Raw genomic sequence first — 21,592 nt, 5'->3', positions numbered from 1 at the left:
ATCTGCCAGTATCTTGGAAAGTAACAAATTAGTGGGATCACTCATTGAAATTTTGTATGTGACCCAAGGCTCCATATTACACGATGATACATGAGGACAAAAACTTGGACATCCCTGATATGATTTTAAAAAAGCACAGAACTTAAATCCTAAAGAACTTGTCTCAAAGAAAGGGACTCGATTGGCAGCAGCAGAAAATTTATTTAACAGAACACTTGTACTCAACTGGAATATGCAACTTTAAAGTGTAATATCTAATTATACTTTATTTTCTTACACAGAGAAAAGGGAGTTGAAATTATAATAAGCACTATTTGCATATAGATTGTTACCCATGATAAAATACAGCAGAGAAATTTGGTAAAATTACATTCAGTGTTTGTACAAAAACAGCAGAGTTCAAAATTTCTACTCATGGATCTTGCACATTCCTCATAGTTTTGTCACAGTGATAGTCTACTTCCAGAAAAAATACACACTTCATTCGAACATTCCTCCAATCTACATCTGATATGGATTTAATAACATTTGCAAAAGACTATTTATTTAATGTTTACAGTAAAATCATTTATGAATGGTTTATTTCAAAACACATTGAATATAAAAATATCAAAAATACAATATATGCAAATATAGCTTCTGTGTAACAAATTCTAATGGCATTATTTAAAAAATAACATGAAGTGTTCAGATTATCGTTCTTTCTTATACACCATATAAAGGTCAATAACAAAGCATCTCCCAGTCTGCAAGTTGTCGATTTTGCAGGTTCAAATAGTTCTGAGCATGTTACGAATGGAGGGGAGAAGAGATCAGAATCAATTTGATTTCAGAGACAGGTTCCATGTGCAACTAGATAGGAATTTTGTGAATTCTGAAATGCATGTAATGATCTGGATTTGAGGATGGAGGTTATTTAAGTTGGTTAAATGATTGAGACCTGTGGTGACCGAATCATGCAGAGGCACTTTGGTTCTGGAAATTAAAGGTGGGTCCCTTCCTAACTCCTGAACTTGCTCTACTCAAATGAGAGAGAGGTCATTTTCCTTGTCTAGTACCTAAGAGGTAGAACCATTGATTAAGGCTGACTGCCTGCTGGAGGCTATACGATTTTCTTTGGAACACATGAGGATTGTGCAGGCTGTAGAACAATGAAGCCCTGGGAACATTACAAAACTATCCAGAGTATTGTGTGCTTTTGTTTTCCTCTGTTAACCTTGGGTTCAATAATAATAAAAAAGCTGATTTGGATTTAACATTATTGTGAATCCATCATTGAAGCTTCCGAATGTAGTGTTTGAGGGATATAAATCACCGGAGACTATATACTCGAACTTAGACTCATCATTTAATCTGTGATTCCTTCAGGAAAGGCTATATCCTGGAACTCCAAACACATCATTTTAACCATGTAATAATTGGCAAAATAATTACCATGCTGTCTACTAGTGGTGCTGAATTAACTTGAGGCTCAAAGTAACTGTAAATGGTCCTATTTGGGTTACTGAAACTCCTAATATAAAGGTAGGCAATGCATGTGCAAACAGCCATGCTGAACATCAATTTTTGCTGATACCACAGTGACAAAGATAGAGCCAATCTGAATAAAATATAAATTATTAACAATCAAATGATGGGAGGGACATTGGGAAGGAATGAATCCCTGACTTGTGCCAGTCTAATGCACACTTATATCTGATTATACTCGAGACGTAGCAGGAACTGAGTGCCTGATATTTGGTAGCCTAGGGAGAAACCATTCATCTAAGTGTGTAGGTGTCGTATTCAACCTTTAGGCTGGGATTTTCTGAGCCCGCCCAATGCTGGGATCTTCCTTTCCTGCCAAAAGCCACTGGACTTCTGGCTGGCCCACCACATCTCCCATGGCAGGGCTGGAAAATCCCAGCCTTAGTGTTTTAGTGCAGTGCTGTCCAATACATTTACCACTGGCCATGTGTGGGGTGCAAACAGGGCTAAATGAATCTTCAATTAACAAATAAAAAATGAGTAATCGACACTACCATTAACCGCGTTAATTCACATGCATGTGTACTTGAACGTTTTTGCATGTTTGTAGGTAAAAAGCTATGAAAGCACAATGTATGAGTGTTTACTGATCATTGTGTGTGCTTTATTTCCTTGGTTACTGTTTGTTGGTCACCTGGTAAAATGGAGTGCCAGTCAAATGAAAACACTGAACAGTAGTGCAATGGAAACACCAGAAACTCCGAACGGAGAGGGGGATTGACATTGTGATCAGCTCAACCAGTTGGAATAACTGCTCCAGGCCTGAATAAAGCAAGACTTATCAACAACCAGTGACTCCAGTGGGCAAACCATGGCAAAGGGCAAACAGCATCCAATTGCACTCTGGATGGAGAGCAGGGACGTGTCCAGCACATCTCGTTGTGTGAGTCAATATTTCTAGTCATCTCTCTCATGAAGTCCAAGTACCATTTTCAGTGGCCAGACGAAAACCTAGAAGCTGTACTAAGATGTGTGGGGTCTAGTCAATTCATGTCAGAGTTCCAAACTTGGTGAAAGAAGAAGACGGCAGAATCCGGCACAGAATGATAATAGCTCTTTGGTGAATAAGTAAAGATATGAAATGCCTGTATTGAATGTAAGGAGCTTATTAGTCCATGTGGCTTAATTGTTGTCACAATGGCAAGATGTGTAGTTAGTCAGTGATTTCTACTTGACAGCACTCTGAGTGAGGAATAGGCCTGTTCCTTATATTTTATGTCCAGCAGTGTTATGAATGTTGCATTACTGGAATTTAATAGGTTATATGTGTTTTGATGCTCTAGTGAAGGTTAAACTCTAGTGAGGGTTAAATACTTAGGGAGCAATTTTAACCTAACCCGCCCATCATGATGTGGGGATGTTCAATGGAGATCAGGTTCAATGTTGGTTTTACACCCACGTAATGTTTTTCCTTATTGAAGCTGGTGAAGTGCAATATTAGGTTGGGTGTAAAAGCAAGCAGTCCACCCGACCCGGCCATTGTCCTTTTTGGCGGGTTAAGTGCTGATCAGATTAAACTAACAGTTTACTTTAGGTTATGTATCCAACCTCAAGCGTTTAATAAGAGTGGGTGGACACGTGTGATCACTGCTGGTGCAACAGCATATTATGATGGCCATCTCTCTTCCTGGTGGTCTGGTGGCACAAGCTCACTTTCTTTATGTGGAAACTTGAATGGGCTTTGACTATCAGAAACCAAAAACAAGAAATCCAATCACGGATCCCATAATTGCACCACAGAACAAACTTTTTAAAAATCAAGAGTGCAAAGAAAATACTTTAACTAGATTTAAATAGACTGAAATAACAGAATGTATTATGCACAGGCCCTAACAAATCAGGATGAATGGCACTATATCTATTCAAGTTGCAGGGACAAAGCTAACTCTTACTGTGGGCTGAGTACAGTCTTCAGTTGATCAGAATTCTTCAGAAACCTGGTATTTTGGATATTTACTAGAATGGTCCATGAAACAGTGTCAAAACGTTTCCAGCATCTTAGTAAATGCCTGAACTGAAGTGTGTGATAACTTCAGAATTTTTCCTGCACCACATCGTTTTCCCCTTCAGGCGTACTTTTACAGGCATTGCTGTTTGTATTTGTTCCTGAAGCAGGCCTTTTCTTCCGGATACTTGCTCCTGAGGTAATGAGGTCAGCATAGCCTTTGTCCTGCGAAAAGGCATAGGCCGAGCGGCGTTGTGTTGAATCTCTGTTGAAATGGTTGGCCTTACTGTTAGAAATTTGCTGACTTTTGTTTAGATCTTCATAAGTTGCCTGGAAATAGTCAAAGAGGCTAACACTTAGTGAAAGAAATTGCAATCCCTCTCATGTGTCCATTTAGCTCACACCGCATAATCATAACTCATTAAAGTCCATCCCTTATCCACCGCTACAGTTGACTTACAGGCAGAATCCTCTGTGAGGTACTGACATCCTCTGTAGGGCTGTGGATAATGTCTTTAAGACACAAGGGGTAATTTTCAACTTCACTGCAGGGGGACTAACCTGGAGAGGTGGATCATCAGTGTTAATGCCTTCTGGTTCTGGAGCTTCATTGAGACTTACAGCTCTCCATACGACTGGTGGACTGTTGCATTGTTGCTTGGCAACTGTCTGCGGTGCAGCAGTAAATGTGACCCTCTGGATGTACATTCTCTTAGGAATTAGTTCCTATTTCTTTGCGAATAATATAACAGGCAGCCTGTGGCAAAACCCAGCAAACTGGTTTGCCAGGTTACCACTAAAGCACAGACCATGTGGAACCTTCTTCTTCCATAAGATCAAGCTGTGACGTTTATCTAACGACATAACGATTAGATCTCGAGGTTTGTTGCGATTCCACTGTGGGTTATCTTTGACTGGGAAACCTCACAGTGAAGTCACCGTGCAACAGCAAGATTGCAGCTCAGGGAATCTTTTTGAAAACAACGCAAAGGTTTTTTTTAAAAAACAACAGACTTATTGCAATAGAACACCAAGCAACATTTGCATGTTTTCTTCATTTTCACTCTCACGGATTCCATTTCACAGGCAGCTAATGAATCGGCGATACCATGATGTACACTCTTTCGCGCATTGGCCCGCCTGTGTAAAGTGGCGGCGTGCAGCCGGCCGCTGGAGGTGATCGGCTCTCTACCTGTCCCCACCTGACCTGCCCACCAAAGGGAAAATTCTCCCCAAAGAGTAACAGAATAATAGACACCCTCAAAAAGCAGTGGATCCTGGTTCAACTGAACCTTTCAAGACTGAGCTTTTTATCAGGCAAGGGTGTCGAGGGATGTGCACTAAAGGTAGAGGCACAATTAGCCATGATCTAACTGAATGGTGGAACAGGCTCGAGTGGCTGAACGGCCGACTCCTGTCCTATTTTCCTATTTATTGGCTTAGCAGGTAATGGCTTTGAGATTAGTTCTCCTGTTTCTTACCTCAGATCCCAACAGGATTGCTCAGTGGGACATCTGCCCTTACAACAGCTAGTGCACATCAGCAAGCAGACGAATTAAAAGTGAGCCTCGTTTTAAAGCAGCTTTTGACCATTTACTGTTGCCATGGGAAACCTGGCACCTTCCTCAAGGCGAGGACTTGGTGATTCAGGAGGCAAATACTTTCACAGCTACCCCCTGATCCAGGTGCCTGCCTGAGGAGACGCTGCAATCAAGCAGCATTCCTTCCCCCTTCCCCCACCCAACAACCTTCTCCCAAGGCCTTCATCTGCCCCACCCACCACACCACCAGGCCCCAATCTCTATCTCCCGAACCTAGCCCCAAATTTAACCACCCCCCCCCCCCCCCCACAAAATCAGGTCCCAACCCTCCCACCTCTGAAGCTTCTTGATCCCTCTCCCCCTATCCGCCCCTTCAGGCCCATATCCCCCACCCCACCCCACACCTCCAACCTCCCCACCAGGTAATCAAGCAAGGAACGGGTCAGTGAGTGGCATTGCTAACATGCAATGGAGTTGTGGGTGAATCCCAAGTTATGGGTTTCCCTAGACTTTCTGACCACCTCCCCCCCCACCCCCACCAACCTCCCCGCTGCCTCCCAACCTCCCTATGCCTCAGGTCAATGAACATTTTACCCAGCTGCTTCTCTCTCCATGGATGCTGCTGAACCTGCTGAGTATTTTCAGCATTTTCTGTTTTCATTTCAGATTTCCAGCATCTGCAGTGTGTCGCTTTTGGAAAATAAAGTGATGTTTTTCATTGTTAAGTTTTGGAACTGGCTTCTGTATCTATGCTACTTCTGACCTTGACCCCACTTTCCCACCAAGGCTGCTGTCACTAAAGCTGCAAGGGGATGTATGGGACCAGTGTCTCCTATTCATACTGTGACTTTCTACCTTCTCTTTGGAGAAGATTAGCTTCAATTGATATCTTCAGCCATTGTGAGAGAAATAATAGGAATAGAATTCGCTTATCCACATTCAAAAAATGAAAATATTTTTTGGCATTTTGATGAAGCGTAACTATCACTTATTTTCTTTTTAAGTATAAATAAATACCAGATGCTCTGAACAGAAGCAAACTAATTCAAAGCAGTGTACTTACTCTTCCTGCACCTTTGGATCTAAAGAATCCCCAAATTAAGCGAGTTGTAATGGAAGAGATAACATTTACAGTAACCGTCAGTAGGATAGTCAGCCAGGCATAAGGCTCTCTAAAAGTATTTAAAGCTGCTCCTGCAAAATAAAAAGCAAAAACATTAAGCACTCAAAATTCTGACACTAATCATTATTGGGGCAGATATGAACAACCTTAATGGATTGTGGAAGAGCACAAATTTAATGAAGCACACTGCTTGGTCGAACGCCTCCACCTATCACCGGCACATTGTGGCTGCCGTGTTTACTACCTAGAGGGTGCATTGTAGAAATGTAATCAAGGCTCCTTCACCAGTAAGTTCCAAACATGTAGCCCTCTCTCTGCCTGGAAGGCCAAGGGAAGCAGGTGCTTGGGAGCATCAGCACCACCAAGTCACAAAACATCCTGACTGTTCCTTCATCATTACTCAGTTAAAATCATGGAAACTCCCCACCTAATGGCATCGACAGCACAGCTTCACCAGAGTGGCTCAAGAGAAAGATCCACCTTCTCAGGGCAGCTAAGGATGGGTAATAAATGTCAACATTCCCAACAGTGCCCCCATCCTGAGAATGAAAAGACAAAGGGAAGTAGGTCTGAATTTTCCTCCTGGAATCCACTATTTTCCAGGTGGTCACATAGCAGTGCTCCCAAGAAAATTTGGGATTCTTTGCCCCTGGAAATTATCCCCTAATAGTTTTCTCCCACCCCTAATGACACCCACTCTGCTCTCTCACATGTAAATGAGGTGTAGGGCTGGCTGACAGGCAAGTGATGAGTCCCAAGCCAATGAAAGGATTCACCAGAGGAAGTTCAGCTCATTCTAAGCGGCATCATTTAGAGGTTTCCACTGTTTTCCATCATGTCCTATGAGTAGCCCCCCAGCAGCGCTACAACAGTTTTCTTCCCGGCGTTGGAGTGTTCCCTTGGTGCAGTACAGACTCCACTGGGAGCCTATTAACAGACTGTAACTGACCCTAATCCCTAAAATGGACCCAGATCACAGCGAGGTCAGGCTACTCCCCACTTCACACCCATTTCCAATGGGAAGAGGAGAATCCAGGCCTTTGGTAATGCACCAACCATCAGTAGGAAACAATTTGGTTGGAGATCTTAAAAGCAATGTCAAAGCAGAAGTACTTATTTGATGTTAAATTATTCAAATTAAGCAACATGGAGGACCATTGAGCCCATCAATCTTGCTCCTTGCAATAATCAACTGATTCTATCCTGGATTTTCCATCACCTGTGCTTTGTGTTAAAAACTTCCTGATTTTATCTCCCACCTGGGTCCCAAATTAATGCTCCAAAGCTCCCCCAAAACACAGGAAACATTATGCCCCATGGAATACTTAATATCTCAGCCTCCAATCAACGGTCTTGTTCCCAACTGAGTGAAATAGCAATGAGAAGCTGTAACAGATACACACGTGCACACACACGGGGCTTGATTTTCAATCCTCAATTCTGGATCCTGAAACAGCGCCACATCTGTGTGATTGACGCAACACGATTTTGAAATGCAGACGCCCTGATTGTGCCGGAGGTGAGTTTAGCACCTGATTAGTGTCACTAGGCACTGCCAGGAGACAGGAACTGACTCCAGAGTGCAATGTTCAAAGGCAGATGGCAGCCATTGCAGAATGGAGCAGGCAAGAGATGAGAGGGCTGGCAGCCCTGGTGCAAACAAATGGCTAAACGGTCAACGAGAAGGTCCTAGACATGCTCTGTATGAATGACCTCCCTTTTTCCCATAACTGTAATTCAGCAGAAACATCACCTGATAGCTCCAAGCATTGCGAACAACAGCTGTACACTAACATGTACCAGGCTGTTCGATTTTCCAGACCTGCAATTTGAAAATTGCCTTCTTGCTCTCCCCAGCCCATTAACAAACTGTTCAAGGAATTTAAGAGGCAATCAATTGGAGACAAGAAGATTACTGGCTCCCTCCAGCCCCCAGCCCTGAAAACAGCAGATGCATTCTGGAGGCATAAGACTGATGTGCCATCTGGGGGGGGGGGGGGGGGGGGCGGGGGGGTGGGGGTATTTTCGAAGTGTGTCCGCACCCCAAACCTCACCCTCACGAGTGAATAGAAATCAAGCCCACAGAAATGCATACATGTGCATGCAAACCAGCTAAGGTCAACTGAGAGTAAAATAAAAATAGCTGGAAAAACTCAGCAGGTCTGGCAGCATCTTCGGTGTGGAACACAGTTAACGTTTCCAGCCCGTATGACCCTTCAACAGACCTTAGTTCTGTTGAAGGGTCATACGGACTGGAAACGTTAACGGTGTTCCACACCGAAGATGCTGCCAGACCTGCTGAGTTTTTCCAGCTATTTTTATTTTTGCTTTGGATTTCCAGCGTCCGCAGTTTTTTTGCTTTTATCTAAGATCAACTGAGTACTGGCCAGGAGTCAAAGCTGGAAGCTTCACTATTTGAACAGCCCAGTTTATTCACTGAATCACTGAGGGAGCAAATCTTCTTTTTTGGAATATTCAACTGAAAAGAATATATCTGCTAAAGAACCGTGGCTCAACTGCTTCACACTGCACACTGTTCGGCATCTTCTTTGAGCCCATCTTTCCAATTATACGAGCATTCATTGCTGATTAAATATAAGTTTCAAGGTCAGGAGGATAAACAAAATATGTGATCTCCTTCATTTTTTGTAATGTTTTGCTATAGATTTAAAAAAGAAGTTTAATAAGACACCAGGGAAGATAGACTTTAAGAAAGACGCAGGCTGCAATTATGGCTTAGAACAGAAAGCTCCTTGGAGTCCGAGATACTAGAAGATATCTAAGAGCTAAGAAAATATTCACTTCAACACCACAGAATTTGGTGAAAAACCTGCAGTAAAGGTGCAAATTTGTATCATATCGGCTAACTTAAATTCAGTTACAAATTAGCATTGACCAAACCGCTAAATATAATTCATTTGTCTTCTGTTAAGTGTACGTATCAAAACAGATAAATTACTTTCTTACCTTGGAATTGGAACATATCTGGTTTCCGTTGAGTCAAGAAAGTACTTTGGGTTACAAAGGTGATGCAAAAGTATAGTCCAAGGCTGATGATGATGGACAAAACATTGGGAACTGTCCAGTATGAAATCTCCAACATAATCTGTTCAGAGAATAAATTATTACCTAGAATTCTTCCAGACAGATACAACTATCTAGTGATTAAGGAAGTAGGAACTGCCTCTATTTCTCAACACTTTTTAATACTTCCATTCAGACAAATTGAACATTTGAAAAAATACTACACTCTGGATGTACTACAGAATTGTTTGGCACCTAAATTCAATCAACGCAGTAGCAATTGGCTCCCGGAGATATCCGTCACCTCCAATGTGCAACAAAATAGCAAGAAAAGGAGTCCCGTAATCACTCAGAACTCCCAGAACTGGAACCAGACAGAATTGTTCGATGACCACACTTCAATATAGTCACATCCACTGCTGAAAACAGTGATTCTCAAACACTTTTGGTTGAAGGACCCCTTTGCAAATGGATTAGTAATCACAGACCCCCATCTATGTTATAACACCGTATAACACTTATAATATGGAAGTGGCATGTATAGAGAGTTCCATATTGCTTTTCTGAAAACTGGTATTTTCTTACAGATATCAGTGAAATGAGTGTGCCTGCTTCTCACTGCAGAGGCTGCCTATCCTTGATGTGATGTTTGACAATGATGCTCATAACTCATTCGATATATAAGCCAACATTTGTTGTTTTTCAGGAAGAAGAGGATGGAATTGCAAAATGTGAACCCCCAACACACCTGTAAAAATTCCATGTATTTGGAAAGAGAGTTTGATTTAGTCAATCTATAGAACAATGGCCCTGCAGAGCACTGGGAGACTGACTAAAGGATGGGCTGAGGCTGGTTTGACGGCTTTGTGCATCTCCTTGGCTGACGGTGCACCAATGTAAGAGGCTGCAGACTCTGTTAACATTTGCCATTCACTCCGAGTGGGTCTTTAACTAATTGTCGATGTTGCCCATCCATAAGATCAGCCCTGCTCAGTGAGCACTTCCACATTATTTTGCAGACCTCCCGCCAAGGGGTATGTGGACCCAAGTATTAGAACCTCTGGTTTAAATGAACCACTCTATCAGCTAGCTCGGACTTCACAAAGATTTATATTTTCTAATTGGATTCTTGTTGATGGTCATTAATATAGGTTCCACTGCATAGACCTGTGATGGACAAAGATTTAACTGCGGACTTACCTCCACATTAACAGACAGCACCACAGCAGTGCCAACAATCGTTGCTAAGGACTGGTAATCCGAGACTGTTATTCCATCTCGTCCCGCAATCTCGAAGAATGCTCCATACGGTATAAAAAATATAACTAATGAACTTAGAAAGCCATGAAAAAGAGTAAATAAGAAGATCCTGTAATTAAATAGTTCATTCCGCTGTCCAATTCTGTAGAGTTTCGGATACTTGATGCTCAGTTCGTCACTTACATCCTGTAATTCCAAAAATACAAACACAGTCAGAAGCATTGAGAAGTGTAATAACCCAACACTTGATTGATTTGTAAATATTATAAAGGGAACAACCAAGCTTTCTTAGTTGCCTGGAGTTATAAGTCAAAATTGTGGCCAGGGAGTTCCAACATCAATATGGATGCAAACAGTCTGATGTGGACAGGACAGCCAAGGCAGCAGAATAAAACTGGCCATAACACTCACGGACGTTGCACCTTAATATGTTTCAAAGGGCTTTTCACAATGAATCACTTTTAAAATGTAATGATTATGGTTGTGTAGGCAAGCAAGGACACTTAAAGGGGAGTGTACTTATTTTGCTGCTGTCTCCATACCATACTCCATCCATTAAGAAAGCCAAGACCTCGGTTAAGTTACCCAGGGGTGGTTACACTTTAAACCATAGTAGGGGCTAATTTTAACCCTGGTAGGAAATGGTTGGGTTCAGGTTGGCTGCCTGCTCCACACCCTGCCCAAGTTTACTCTCTGCTGAAGTCAGCGGGGAACAAAACTGTTCAAACTGTAAAATGGTCAGCTGGCCAAACCAGATCAGGCCTCTTCCTAGGTGACATAAGTGAAAAAGTTACCCCCACATCATGAATGTTCTTCTATCAATTGCCAGTATAACCATCCTGCAAGGATAAATAAAACTGGCGAATCATTATTCCTGATTCTGAGGAAACCACATGCATGCTTACAAAACATTTTACGCTGAAATATTCACAACAAAATAGCACCACCTTTTGTCAGGAAAACGTTATGGCCTGAATTTTGACAGAGTTATGGAGACTCTGTGCCTTGTACAAAATGGCACGGGAGCCCCGATTGCTACCATTTCTGACAGATCCTACATTTACCAGTAGGGCAAAGAGGGAAGGTGTGATTCACACATGGGGGAAACCCAAACTCAGCAGGGCCATTTGAACTCAACGTACAGGCCTCAATTTCACTGCAGAATTCTATTTCCCACAATATGTGACTTACAATTTTTAAGAGTAGACCTGAATGCTGTAAAAGGCAGATAAGGTCTGTGGAATGGTCAAGTTCTCAAGTTATTTAAATCCTCTGCAGTTTAAGTTTTGGAAAAAAAAGCCTGCTGAGTCTCTGAGTTGAAAAAAATTGGTACTTGACTTTTCAATAATTGTTTGTTGACAATGCTAATGGCTATCATATTAATTTCACAGTTGGGGTGCTATAAGTACTTGAGGGGATTTAAATGTTGAATGGCCTTTTTTCAATGGGAGTGTATTTTTATACACTGAAGTCTGTAATAGATAATTAGTACATTATTTTATTTCATCTCAGCATGGCTCCTGAAGTCTGCCCAGGGTGAATGCTGGGTGAGTTGGCATGGAGGGTGTAAGGGCAAAGGATGGTGGGTCAGGGGCCATGTGTTCACATGAGTTGGCATCAAGTTGGCACAGGGGTTATAATGGGCCATGGAGGGGGTATGTGTTGGCATGAGTTGGCATGGGGCTAGAAGAGGCTACTGGGGTTGTGTGGAGGGGGCATGTGTTGGCATGGGGAATGGATGGGGGCGTGAGGGGATCTGAGGGGTGAGGGCTAGAGGGCCTAATACTGAATAAAACAACTGGGAAAAAGTTCCAGAGAACGGAGGTGAGTCTTTTAACCAGCATGCCTAGGCACTCAGCAGCCTCTGTGTCCGCCTCCAAACCGTTTCCAGGGGCAGCACGTCTGATACCATCATGCACCTTTGCACCACTCCTCCCCCTGCCCCCCCCCCCAAATGAAGATCATACTTTCTCGAGGTGGGTACATTAAGCCAGAACATTTCCCAACTCTGTGTACCCACCTCAGAAGCGAAAATCTGGGCTTTTGAATCAGATCTTTCTGACCCATAAAAGAATGTAAGTATCCACCCTTGGAATTATTCCTTCCTAGTTTATGACTTCCACTTTTTAATATTCAATGTTTGGTCAACAATTGAAACTAATCAAATGTTTTTTTTAAGTTTTTATCCCAGCTTGTATTCAATTCCTTTGTCATAATCTTAAGCCAGTGCATGACTGCGAGGGAGCCACAAGGACACACCACTGTCTGAATTATTAGAATCAGAGACATGCGGGTAGGTTTTTAGAGGATGCCCTGCTTCCTGTTGGGGGTTTTGCTTGGAGAGGGTGGTGAAGGAACTGACTGTGGACCATTGCTGGTCAAAAACTTAAATTGTTTTTAAAATATTTTGATTTTTAAAGAAAAGATCAAAATTACATCCATTTTAGAAGCAAGTGCATGACTCTCAGAATCATAGAATAGTATAGCACAGGAGGAGGCCATTCAGCCTATCGAGTCCACCCTGGCACTTTCAAAGAGCAATCCGATTAGACCCAGTCCCCTGTCCTCCCATATTCCTCCAATCTTTTCTCCTTCAAATATTTATCCAATTCCCTTTCAAAAGGTACTGTTAAACTTGCTTCCACACGATCTTCATGGAATGTGGGCCTTGCTGGAAAGGCCAGCATTTGTTGCCCTCAAGTTGAGTGTCTTGCTAGGCCATTTCAGAGGGCAGTCAACCACATTGCTGTGGGTCTGAAGTCACATGTAGGCCAGACCAGGACAGCAAATTCCCTACCCCTAAGGGCATTAGTGAACCAGTTGGGTCTTCACAATGATTGATGATAGTTTCATGGTTACTATTACTGGGACTAGCTTTCAATGCCAAAATTTATGAACTGAATTCAAATCTCCCCAGCTGCTATGGTGGGATTTGAACCCATGTCCCCAGGTCATTAGACTGGGCCGCTGGATTACTAGCTCAGTGACATGACCACTTCACCACCATCTCCCCCAGTATATTCCAAATTGTAACCACTCCTTGCATAAAAACACCTTTCCCTCATGTCGCCTCTGGTTATTTTACCATTCATGTCCAATGAGCAACATTGGATACCAGGAATGTTACAAAGGTGCAAATGATGGAAAACACTTCATATGGATCCTTCCTGCAATTTATGTGTAACTGTAACACATTCATCCAACTCTGGACAAGCATTTTAAACGCCTGAAGTTACTTCTAGCAGAAAATGCCCACGATGGTGGGGAGAATCGGCACTGCTCCCAAATAACGATCCAGAGTTACACCAGGAAAGCAGGAAGTCAGAATGCAAACCCTGCCACATGGGTTGCACCCAGAGATTGCCAGACATTAGTTCAACATGGTACCACCTTGCTGGCAACCAGAATTCACCGAAAATAATCAATTTAATCACAATGCCATGGGGCAATAAAATGAGCAAAATAAAATAGATTTAATAAGGGGATAAAAGGCAATCATAACTGCCAAAAATCTGAATTAAAACAGAAGAAGTGCCAGAAATGAACAGCAGGTTTACCTGCATAAAGCAGAAAATGACAGGCCCACAGACAGCAAAGATCTTTCAACAGCGGCAATCTTTTAGGAGCATGGAAGACGGGTCCCACTTCTTCCAGAAACTGATGGACCTTCCTGTGCGTTTGCACCCCTCTCTGCCTTTTAAACTATTTTTCCTGCTCCCAGCCACTAGGCCTAATAATCGTTCTCCATCCACTCCCAGCTGCAGAATCACTCGACACTAGCCCAACACTAGCCTGAAAAATCCTCCACGGCTGCAGAAGGTGAATCTTCCAAATGCACCAAATTCCAGGAAAGCAGAAAATCTCAATCAAGTTGTCCTGTAGATGGAGTCAGGCTGGATGACAATCTTAAGAGCTTTTAGTTTGGGGTGTGACTGACTACACAACTCATTAGAAATAATGTCACCTTGATAAGTTGCACTCACTCTCATGATTGGGAACAGAATTAAAGAATGTGGGTGGGCAATTACTAGGGTTTTTCTTTACTCGTTTTATAGGCTGGGATAAACAAAGGAATAAAAACAAAAAACTGCGGATGCAGGAAATACAAAAAAAAAACAGAATTACCTGGAAAAACTCAGTAGGTCCGGCAGCATCGGCGGAGAAGAAAAGAGTTGACGTTTCAAGTCCTCATGACCCTTCTGTCGAAGGGTCATGAGGACTTGAAACGTCAACTCTTTTCTTCTCCGCCAATGCTGCCAGACCTACTGAGTTTTTCCAGGTAATTCTGTTTTTGTTAAACAAAGGAATAAGTTGGTTACATTATAAGGGACCACAAATACGATATAGTCACTAACAGATCAAATAAAGTATTCAGGAGGAATTTCTTTAAACAGTGGTGTGCATGTGGGTCTCACTGTGACATAGGATGACTAAAGCAGATAACATCGGTGCATTTAAGGGGAGACATGGTGCATACATACAAGATGGGAATGAAAGAATACTGGGAGGTGGTGGGGGGGGGCGAGGAACAGGGGGAGTAGCAGCATGGAAAGAGGTAATTAGAGTGAGAGGGGAGCTGCTGTGGAATCCAGACCGGATTTTCCATATCAGCTCTCCAACGTTTCCTGCCCTGCCCACGACAATGCCCACCGGCGTCAGGGTTGGAAAATCCCACCGTAGACACTTTGACCAGTTGGGTTGAATGGTCTGTTTCTGTGCTGAGAATTCAGTGTGATTCACTGAAGAATCGCAATTTTTACCCCCCAACAACTTTAGGGCCTCACAAATGTTCTGAGCGTATTCGAGATCGCCCCGTTTATTTTCACTTTAGGTGGGCACTTGAGGTTTGATGGCATCTTACCTGATCCAGCGCCCCCAAGAACAGAACAGGCAGCCAGCTGTACGCCACCTTGTAGAAGGTGATGCACCACTTCTCAAAAACAGACTTTGGATAAAACAAAAATTAGGCATATGAGAACGTGCGTGTTGGTTAAAGAGCAAGCAGACACAAAGCAAGTTAAAATAAGCCACGTTTCAATGCAAATTTAAATTGATTGAGGAACAGTGGATTTGGTAGCATGTGGGCATATTTTCCATTTCATTTTTTTAACATTCTGTCAGAGAACTGGCACTTTTGACTATTTTTCCGCTCCAATTCATACACCAGGATCACTTACGCTGCAAAAGAACTTAAAGACTATGAATTTACTGTTAACAGGTTTTAGAATTAGCTGAGAAAATTGAGGCATTAATCAACAGTTCATCAATGGTAGAGACGTTGTCAAAAAAAATAACACTATCTGCGTTAAACAAGGGTGGTGTGCTCAGAAAGTCTCTAACAGCCTGATATTCTTGTTGACAACACTTCCAACTTCGTAAGAGAGGCTGGAAGCGCCGGGGATGCACTGACTGAGATGTAAAGATAGAAACTGGTCTCTTGGAGGCCAATCGCCAGGGCTTTGGAATAGGAGGAGGAAGTTCAATCTTCCTATTCAACATCCAGGCTACTCGCATGTCTCTGAGCCCAGCAAAGTTCATGAGGTCAGGGGTCAGAGTGTGCACAAACAGGTTTTTTGGGATTGGAGAAATATCACCGGTGTGCCCCCATCAAAAATTCGGGAAACTGGAGAGGGAGCTGGTTGATCATGGGGGAACTAGATCCCTCTTAGATAGATGCGGATATGACTCAAGCAACCCTTGGGCACTTTCTCAATAATATATAGGACTGAATTTTAACTCAGTTTCTACAGGCACAGTAATAGTAACAATGAGAGACACACGAAGAATGTTACAAATGCAAGGTTTTATAAGGTGATTATGTTTTGAACTGACTCTAATTCAAGAACGGAGGAATGAAGAGGGTCATGTGATCTACTTCAAATTCTTCCCCCAACAAGAAGCCTGGGTGTAAAAATAAAAAATGCTGGAAAAACTCAGCAGGTCTGGCAGCATCTGTGGAGAGAAAGACAGAGTTAAAGTTTCGAGTCTGTATGACTCTTCTTCAGAGCTAAAGAAAAGTAAAAATATGGTGAAATGTATAATATTTGCCCTGACTCTCCCTCCTCGCTGAGGCAGCTCTGTGCCCTGACTCTCCCTCCTCGCTGCCCTGACTCTCCCTCCTCCCCTCCCCACCCGCCCGCATAGGTCACACTCAGCACTTCCAGGTGCGCATCATGTTGGACAGGCCTTAATTGGCCCGCCCATGTAAAATGGCGGCGCGTAGCCGATCGTGGGTGGCGATCAATGTGCACCCGTCCAACCCCATCCAATGGGGAGAAAATTCTCCCCGTAGAGAGAGCGTGGGGTTATCATTCGTGTTAACGCATTAATAAGGGTTATCTCTTCTGTAGTTTAAAGTATTAGTTGTCTGCTAAATAATGTTTAGTCGATGTTGCTTTTTTGTTACAGTAAAATTCTTAAAACTTGAAATCTTGTTCTGCAATTCCTTTAAGTTGGTCACCGGGAATTCAAATAACTTTTCAAAAAGTTATCAGTCTCTACGGGGATTGTAACAAGAACTATTTACAGACTGAAAATTATGAAACAGCAGTGACATAAATATCTAAATATATTATGACCCACCCTCCATGAGAATTTCAATTTGTGCCTAATTAGGGGCAGTTTTGGTTTAGCCACCCTTTTCTACTATAACCTGAGTCATACACAACCCAAACACATTTCGTGTATGACTTTGCTAGCAGGTAGAAAGGGATCTTGATCCCATCAATTGGAGCTGGGTCCAAGTCAACTCCAGATGTGAGAGGAGAGGAGGTTACATAAATTTTTATGAGGGATGAATTTGTATTGTCTCTTTCAGATGCTGACAGGCCTGAAGTATGTTTTCGCCATTTATCCCACAGCTTCTTACAGTCTCTCAAGTGGCCCATTTCTATTAATTAAGGTTTCTAAACAGTGCTGATAGTTTGGGAGAACATTAATAGGAAATGTTTACAAAAACATATGTTTATATTCACCTATAACTTAATAAAACTTTCCAAAGTACATCGCTTGAGTATTATAAAGCAAAATTAGTCATCAAAACACATAAGCCACACTGGGATAGGTAGGTTTTAAGGAGCATCTTAACAGAAAAAAGAGAAGAAATGAGTCAGAGAGGTTTGGGGAGATAATTCCAGAGGTTAGGGCCTAGGCAGCTAAAGGCATGGCCACTAACGGTGGAGTGATTAAAATAGGAGATGCTCAAGAGGCCAGGATTAGATGAGTATAGATATCTCAGAGATTTGTGGGGCTGGAGGAGATTAAAGTGATAGGAAGGGGTGAGAAAACAAGGATGAGAATTGTAAAATCAAGGCGTTGCTTGACTGGGAAACAATGTAAGTCAGCAAGCACCGGGTGAATGGGTCTTCGTGCAAGTAAGGACAAGGGCAGCAGAGTTCTGGATGACCTTAAGTTTACATAAAGTAGAATATGGGAGATCAGCCAGGAGTGCATTCGAATAGATAAAAGCGAAGTACTGCAGATGCTGGAAATCTGAAACAAGAACAGAAAATGCTGAAAAAACTCAGCAGGTCTAACAGCATCTGTGGAGAGAAAAAGAGAGTTAACGTTTTGAGTCTGTATGTCTGAGTCCGCTCTGAAGAAGAGTCATAAGGACTCGAAAGGTTAACTCTCTTTTTCTCTCCACAGATGCTGTTAGACGTGCATTAGAATAGTCGAGTCTAGAGGTAACAAAGGCGTGAATGAGGGTTTCAGCAGCAGATTGCCTGACCTTGCTTCTGCCTCAGGTTACGCTATGGAGGTGAATAAAAGGGTTCTTAGTAATCGTACAGGTCTGTAGTTGGAAGCTCATCTTGGGCTGAAATATGACACCAAGGGTTGCAAATAGTCTGGTTTACTCTATTTAATTGCAGGAAACTCTTGTTCATCTAATACTGGATGTCAGATAAACAGACTGATAGTTTAGCAACAGTGGAAGAGTCGAGAGAGGGGGTGGCGAGGTAGAGTTGGGTGTTTTTGGCATATATGTGCAAGCTAATGCTGTGCCTTCTGTTAACTCCAATAATTGTATATAGGGAAAGATGAGTCTGAAGATGGTCTTTTACCTCAAGCAAGTTTATTCTTCAGCCAGCTCAGAGTGACAAACTCCCAGTTCCTTTCTCCCCTACATCTGTACCCCATTAATGTTGAGCCAATGCCCATCAGCTGTTTTAACAATGCAACTGTCTTACCAATGTAATTGCCAGCCAACAAGATTATTGGACCTTGATAATGCAATTGCTGATACAGTGATACTTTCAGATGATGTCGCTGGGAGGCAGCATGTAGAGGAAAAATAGAAAGGGACCAAGGATAGAGCCAGATGGTAACTGAGGTAATGGTGCAAGTTTGGGAAAAGAAGCCATTGCAAACGATACTCTAGCTCCGATTAATTAGCTAATAACCAGGCACAGTCCCACCCAGCTGGATGACTGTGGAGAAATGTTGGAGGAACAAGTTCATACATTCTAAATCCCTCTAAAAAAAGTGAGCAGTGAGCTTAATATTAGGTGGCCTAGCAACATGTGTCCACTGGGATATCAGAATGATGACAAACATTCAGAAATTTCACTTTTATTGGGTTCCTAATGTATGAAACTTAAGTAAGTGAGAAATTCTTGAGCCTTTTATGCTAAGGAAACAGAACAAAATTTTAATAGCAAAAAAAAAGGACTGGGATTGCAAGGGGAAAATCTTCAAGTTTTTTTTTTCATATTGTCAAATCGGGCTTGTTTTATATCAAACAAATTTGGTGGCTTTCAGTTTGTTGAAGTCAGACATTTCCTGGAGCCGAAAACTCTCAAACTGAGTTTTTAACGACCTACACTTTTTCTATCCCGTGTTCCCCATCAAACTGGACCCTTAGGTAAACAAAAGCAGCAATGTTAAGATATTCTTACTTACCATAGCGGAAAATCCATTAAAGAATGAAAACCAGATTTGGACAAAGGAAAATGCAAATGTCTTGTAGAGGAAATATCTCAGGAACTTGCAGATCCTTAAGTAAGACCATCGTCCATGAACCAGAAGCAGCCGTTCAAGGTAGCGGAACTGCGCGAGTGAGTAATCGCTGGACAAAACGGCTTGCATGCCCTCCTGCCCGCTGATTCCAACTCCGATATGTGCCGCTGGGGAAACACACAATCTGTTTGTAAGGTCACTCGCTACTTACAGAGGAACGCACAGTTTGTTTAGGCCATTCACAGATTATTGAGCGATATGGATTTTTGCAGCTCCGAATGGATGGTAGGTGTCCAAAAACCCAATGCCATTCAAGAGGAAGGCCCAGCTGCACCTTCTCCAGGGCAAACGGGCAATGAAGTCAACATCAGCCCCACACAGTGAAGGCAGAGCTGATGCGGGACTAGATCTCGTAAACAGCATTATCTATCAGCCTATCTATTCTGCACCTTCTGTCAGGGATGACTTGCTCCAAAGGCAGTGCAAAGCAAATTTAAATACTAAACGACCATTCTAAATTATGGCAACTGATATTTAATAATAAAACAAAAGAACTGAACTTACTGGGGCCTTCAGGCACTCGGGAAGAATGGTCAGTGGTCATCCACAAGGTGGGTGGCAGGGGAAGATGAGAAGAAAAAGTCAGAGAGCAGAGACAGGGGTCATTTTAACTTGATGCGTCCAAACAGGAAACTGATGGGAGAGGATTGGCCAGCAATGTTCGACTCCAACCTAATTTACTCTCCAGTGAGGTCAAGAGTGAAGACAAATAGGTGGGGTCCAGGGGTGGGGGGGGCGCGGGGTGTGGGGAGAATGGGTGGCAGATCCGATCCCATCATTTTCCAGCCAAAGGCGGGGTGGGGGGTGGTTTGGGTTAAGATGACCCCCTGTTGTCCGGAATGGCTGCTTCAACAATCAGCTGCAGAATGTGAAATGTTCAAACACACACGGTGGATTTTTTAAAAAAAATCAGCAAATAATTCAAGGCAGTGGAAAAAGTTTGGGGAACCTAGCTGTCCTGCTCGATATGTAGAGGTCCACAACTTATCCTAAATACATAAAATCTACTTGTAAGAACTCTCCTTTTCTTTTGAGTCACCCACTCACTATAAGATCACTGCCCTGACAAACTGTTCACATTCCTGAACTCCTTAAAATCCCATAAATAAGCAGTTACTTTTCTCCCATTTAAATGAACAAAAATAATATCACCCACTAGAGTTAAAAACTGAGTCAAACCTTCTAACACCAGCAGGTCTGGCAGCATCTGTGGAGAGAGAGAAACAGAGTTCACATTTCGAGTCCAATATGACTCTTCTTCATTCTGTTTCTCTCTCTCTCTGCCGATGCTGCCAGACCTGCTGAGTTTTTCCAGCACTTTCTGTTTTTATTTCAGATTTCCAACATCCGCAGGATTTTGTTTCTGTTTTTTTTAACATCAGCGTTCACTCACTGAGCTAGTTTAGGCCTGCCACATTTACAAAACCCACTCTGCCTGCTGCCGATGGCTCCTGGGTCAAACACAAAGCCAAATTGTCACGAATGTGCCCAGGCTGACCTCTCACCCCCATACGGAGGTGAGTACAGAGGCTGACGGGTGTAAAAATTCACACCGCCGGCCGGTGTGTCAGTTTGCTGGAACCATCCCTGCCCGGGTCTTTATTCCTGGAGGCAGGATGGGAGTCTGAAGGGTTACCTACTCGCAAGTGGCAGGTAGCCAACTGAGTTAAGTTAGCGGCCTACTAAAGAAATCGACAGGCCAACAGTCTGTAGGTCCTCCCAAGGCATCAGGGACTAAGCCAGTTGCCTGGAGGTGTCCTCCTGGTAACAGGAAAGGGGGGCGAGGGGGGAATGTAGGCATTATAAAACCTTCATCATTTTAAGCTGTTTTTTATATCTTTGTGAAAGTTATGAGAATACAGTGAAACTCACTGAAACCCAGTTATTGCTCAGGTAAACAATCCCCCCCTATCAACACCATAAACTCCAAGTCCCCTTCCCACACCCTGGTGACACATCAAAATAGAAGATCTCTCACAAAATCTGGATTTTAAATGTGTGATTTAGACCACAAGACCATAAGATATAGGAGCAGAAATTAGGCCATTCGGTCCATCGAGTCTGCTCCGCCATTCAATCATGGCTGATAAGTTTCTCAACCCCATTCTCCCGCCTTCTCCCCGTAACCTTTGATCCCCTTACCAATCAAGAACC

The 21,592-nt window shown here is 42.8% G+C and overlaps 1 protein-coding gene across 3 annotated transcripts in view; it reads right to left on the bottom strand.

Moving 5' to 3' along the window:
- Positions 1-181: 181 nt before the first annotated feature.
- Positions 182-21,592, bottom strand: part of LOC121287241 (phospholipid-transporting ATPase IC-like) — a 126,645-nt gene continuing 105,234 nt past the window's right edge. For all 3 annotated transcript variants that reach the window (XM_041204939.1, XM_041204940.1, XM_041204941.1), the window contains exons 23-28: positions 19,322-19,545; positions 15,282-15,365; positions 10,361-10,606; positions 9,104-9,242; positions 6,077-6,207; positions 182-3,802 (exon numbers count right to left, since the gene is read on the bottom strand). In XM_041204939.1, coding sequence (XP_041060873.1) covers positions 3,560-3,802; positions 6,077-6,207; positions 9,104-9,242; positions 10,361-10,606; positions 15,282-15,365; positions 19,322-19,545 — 1,067 coding nt within the window. In that variant the 3' untranslated portion in view covers positions 182-3,559. The remainder of the gene's footprint in view (positions 3,803-6,076; positions 6,208-9,103; positions 9,243-10,360; positions 10,607-15,281; positions 15,366-19,321; positions 19,546-21,592) is intronic.

The sequence above is a fragment of the Carcharodon carcharias genome, chromosome 14 (assembly GCF_017639515.1).
Source record: "Carcharodon carcharias isolate sCarCar2 chromosome 14, sCarCar2.pri, whole genome shotgun sequence".
NCBI lineage: Eukaryota > Metazoa > Chordata > Chondrichthyes > Lamniformes > Lamnidae > Carcharodon > Carcharodon carcharias.
Note: the sequence above shows the minus strand (reverse complement) of the source record. Positions and strands in the feature narration are given on the sequence as shown.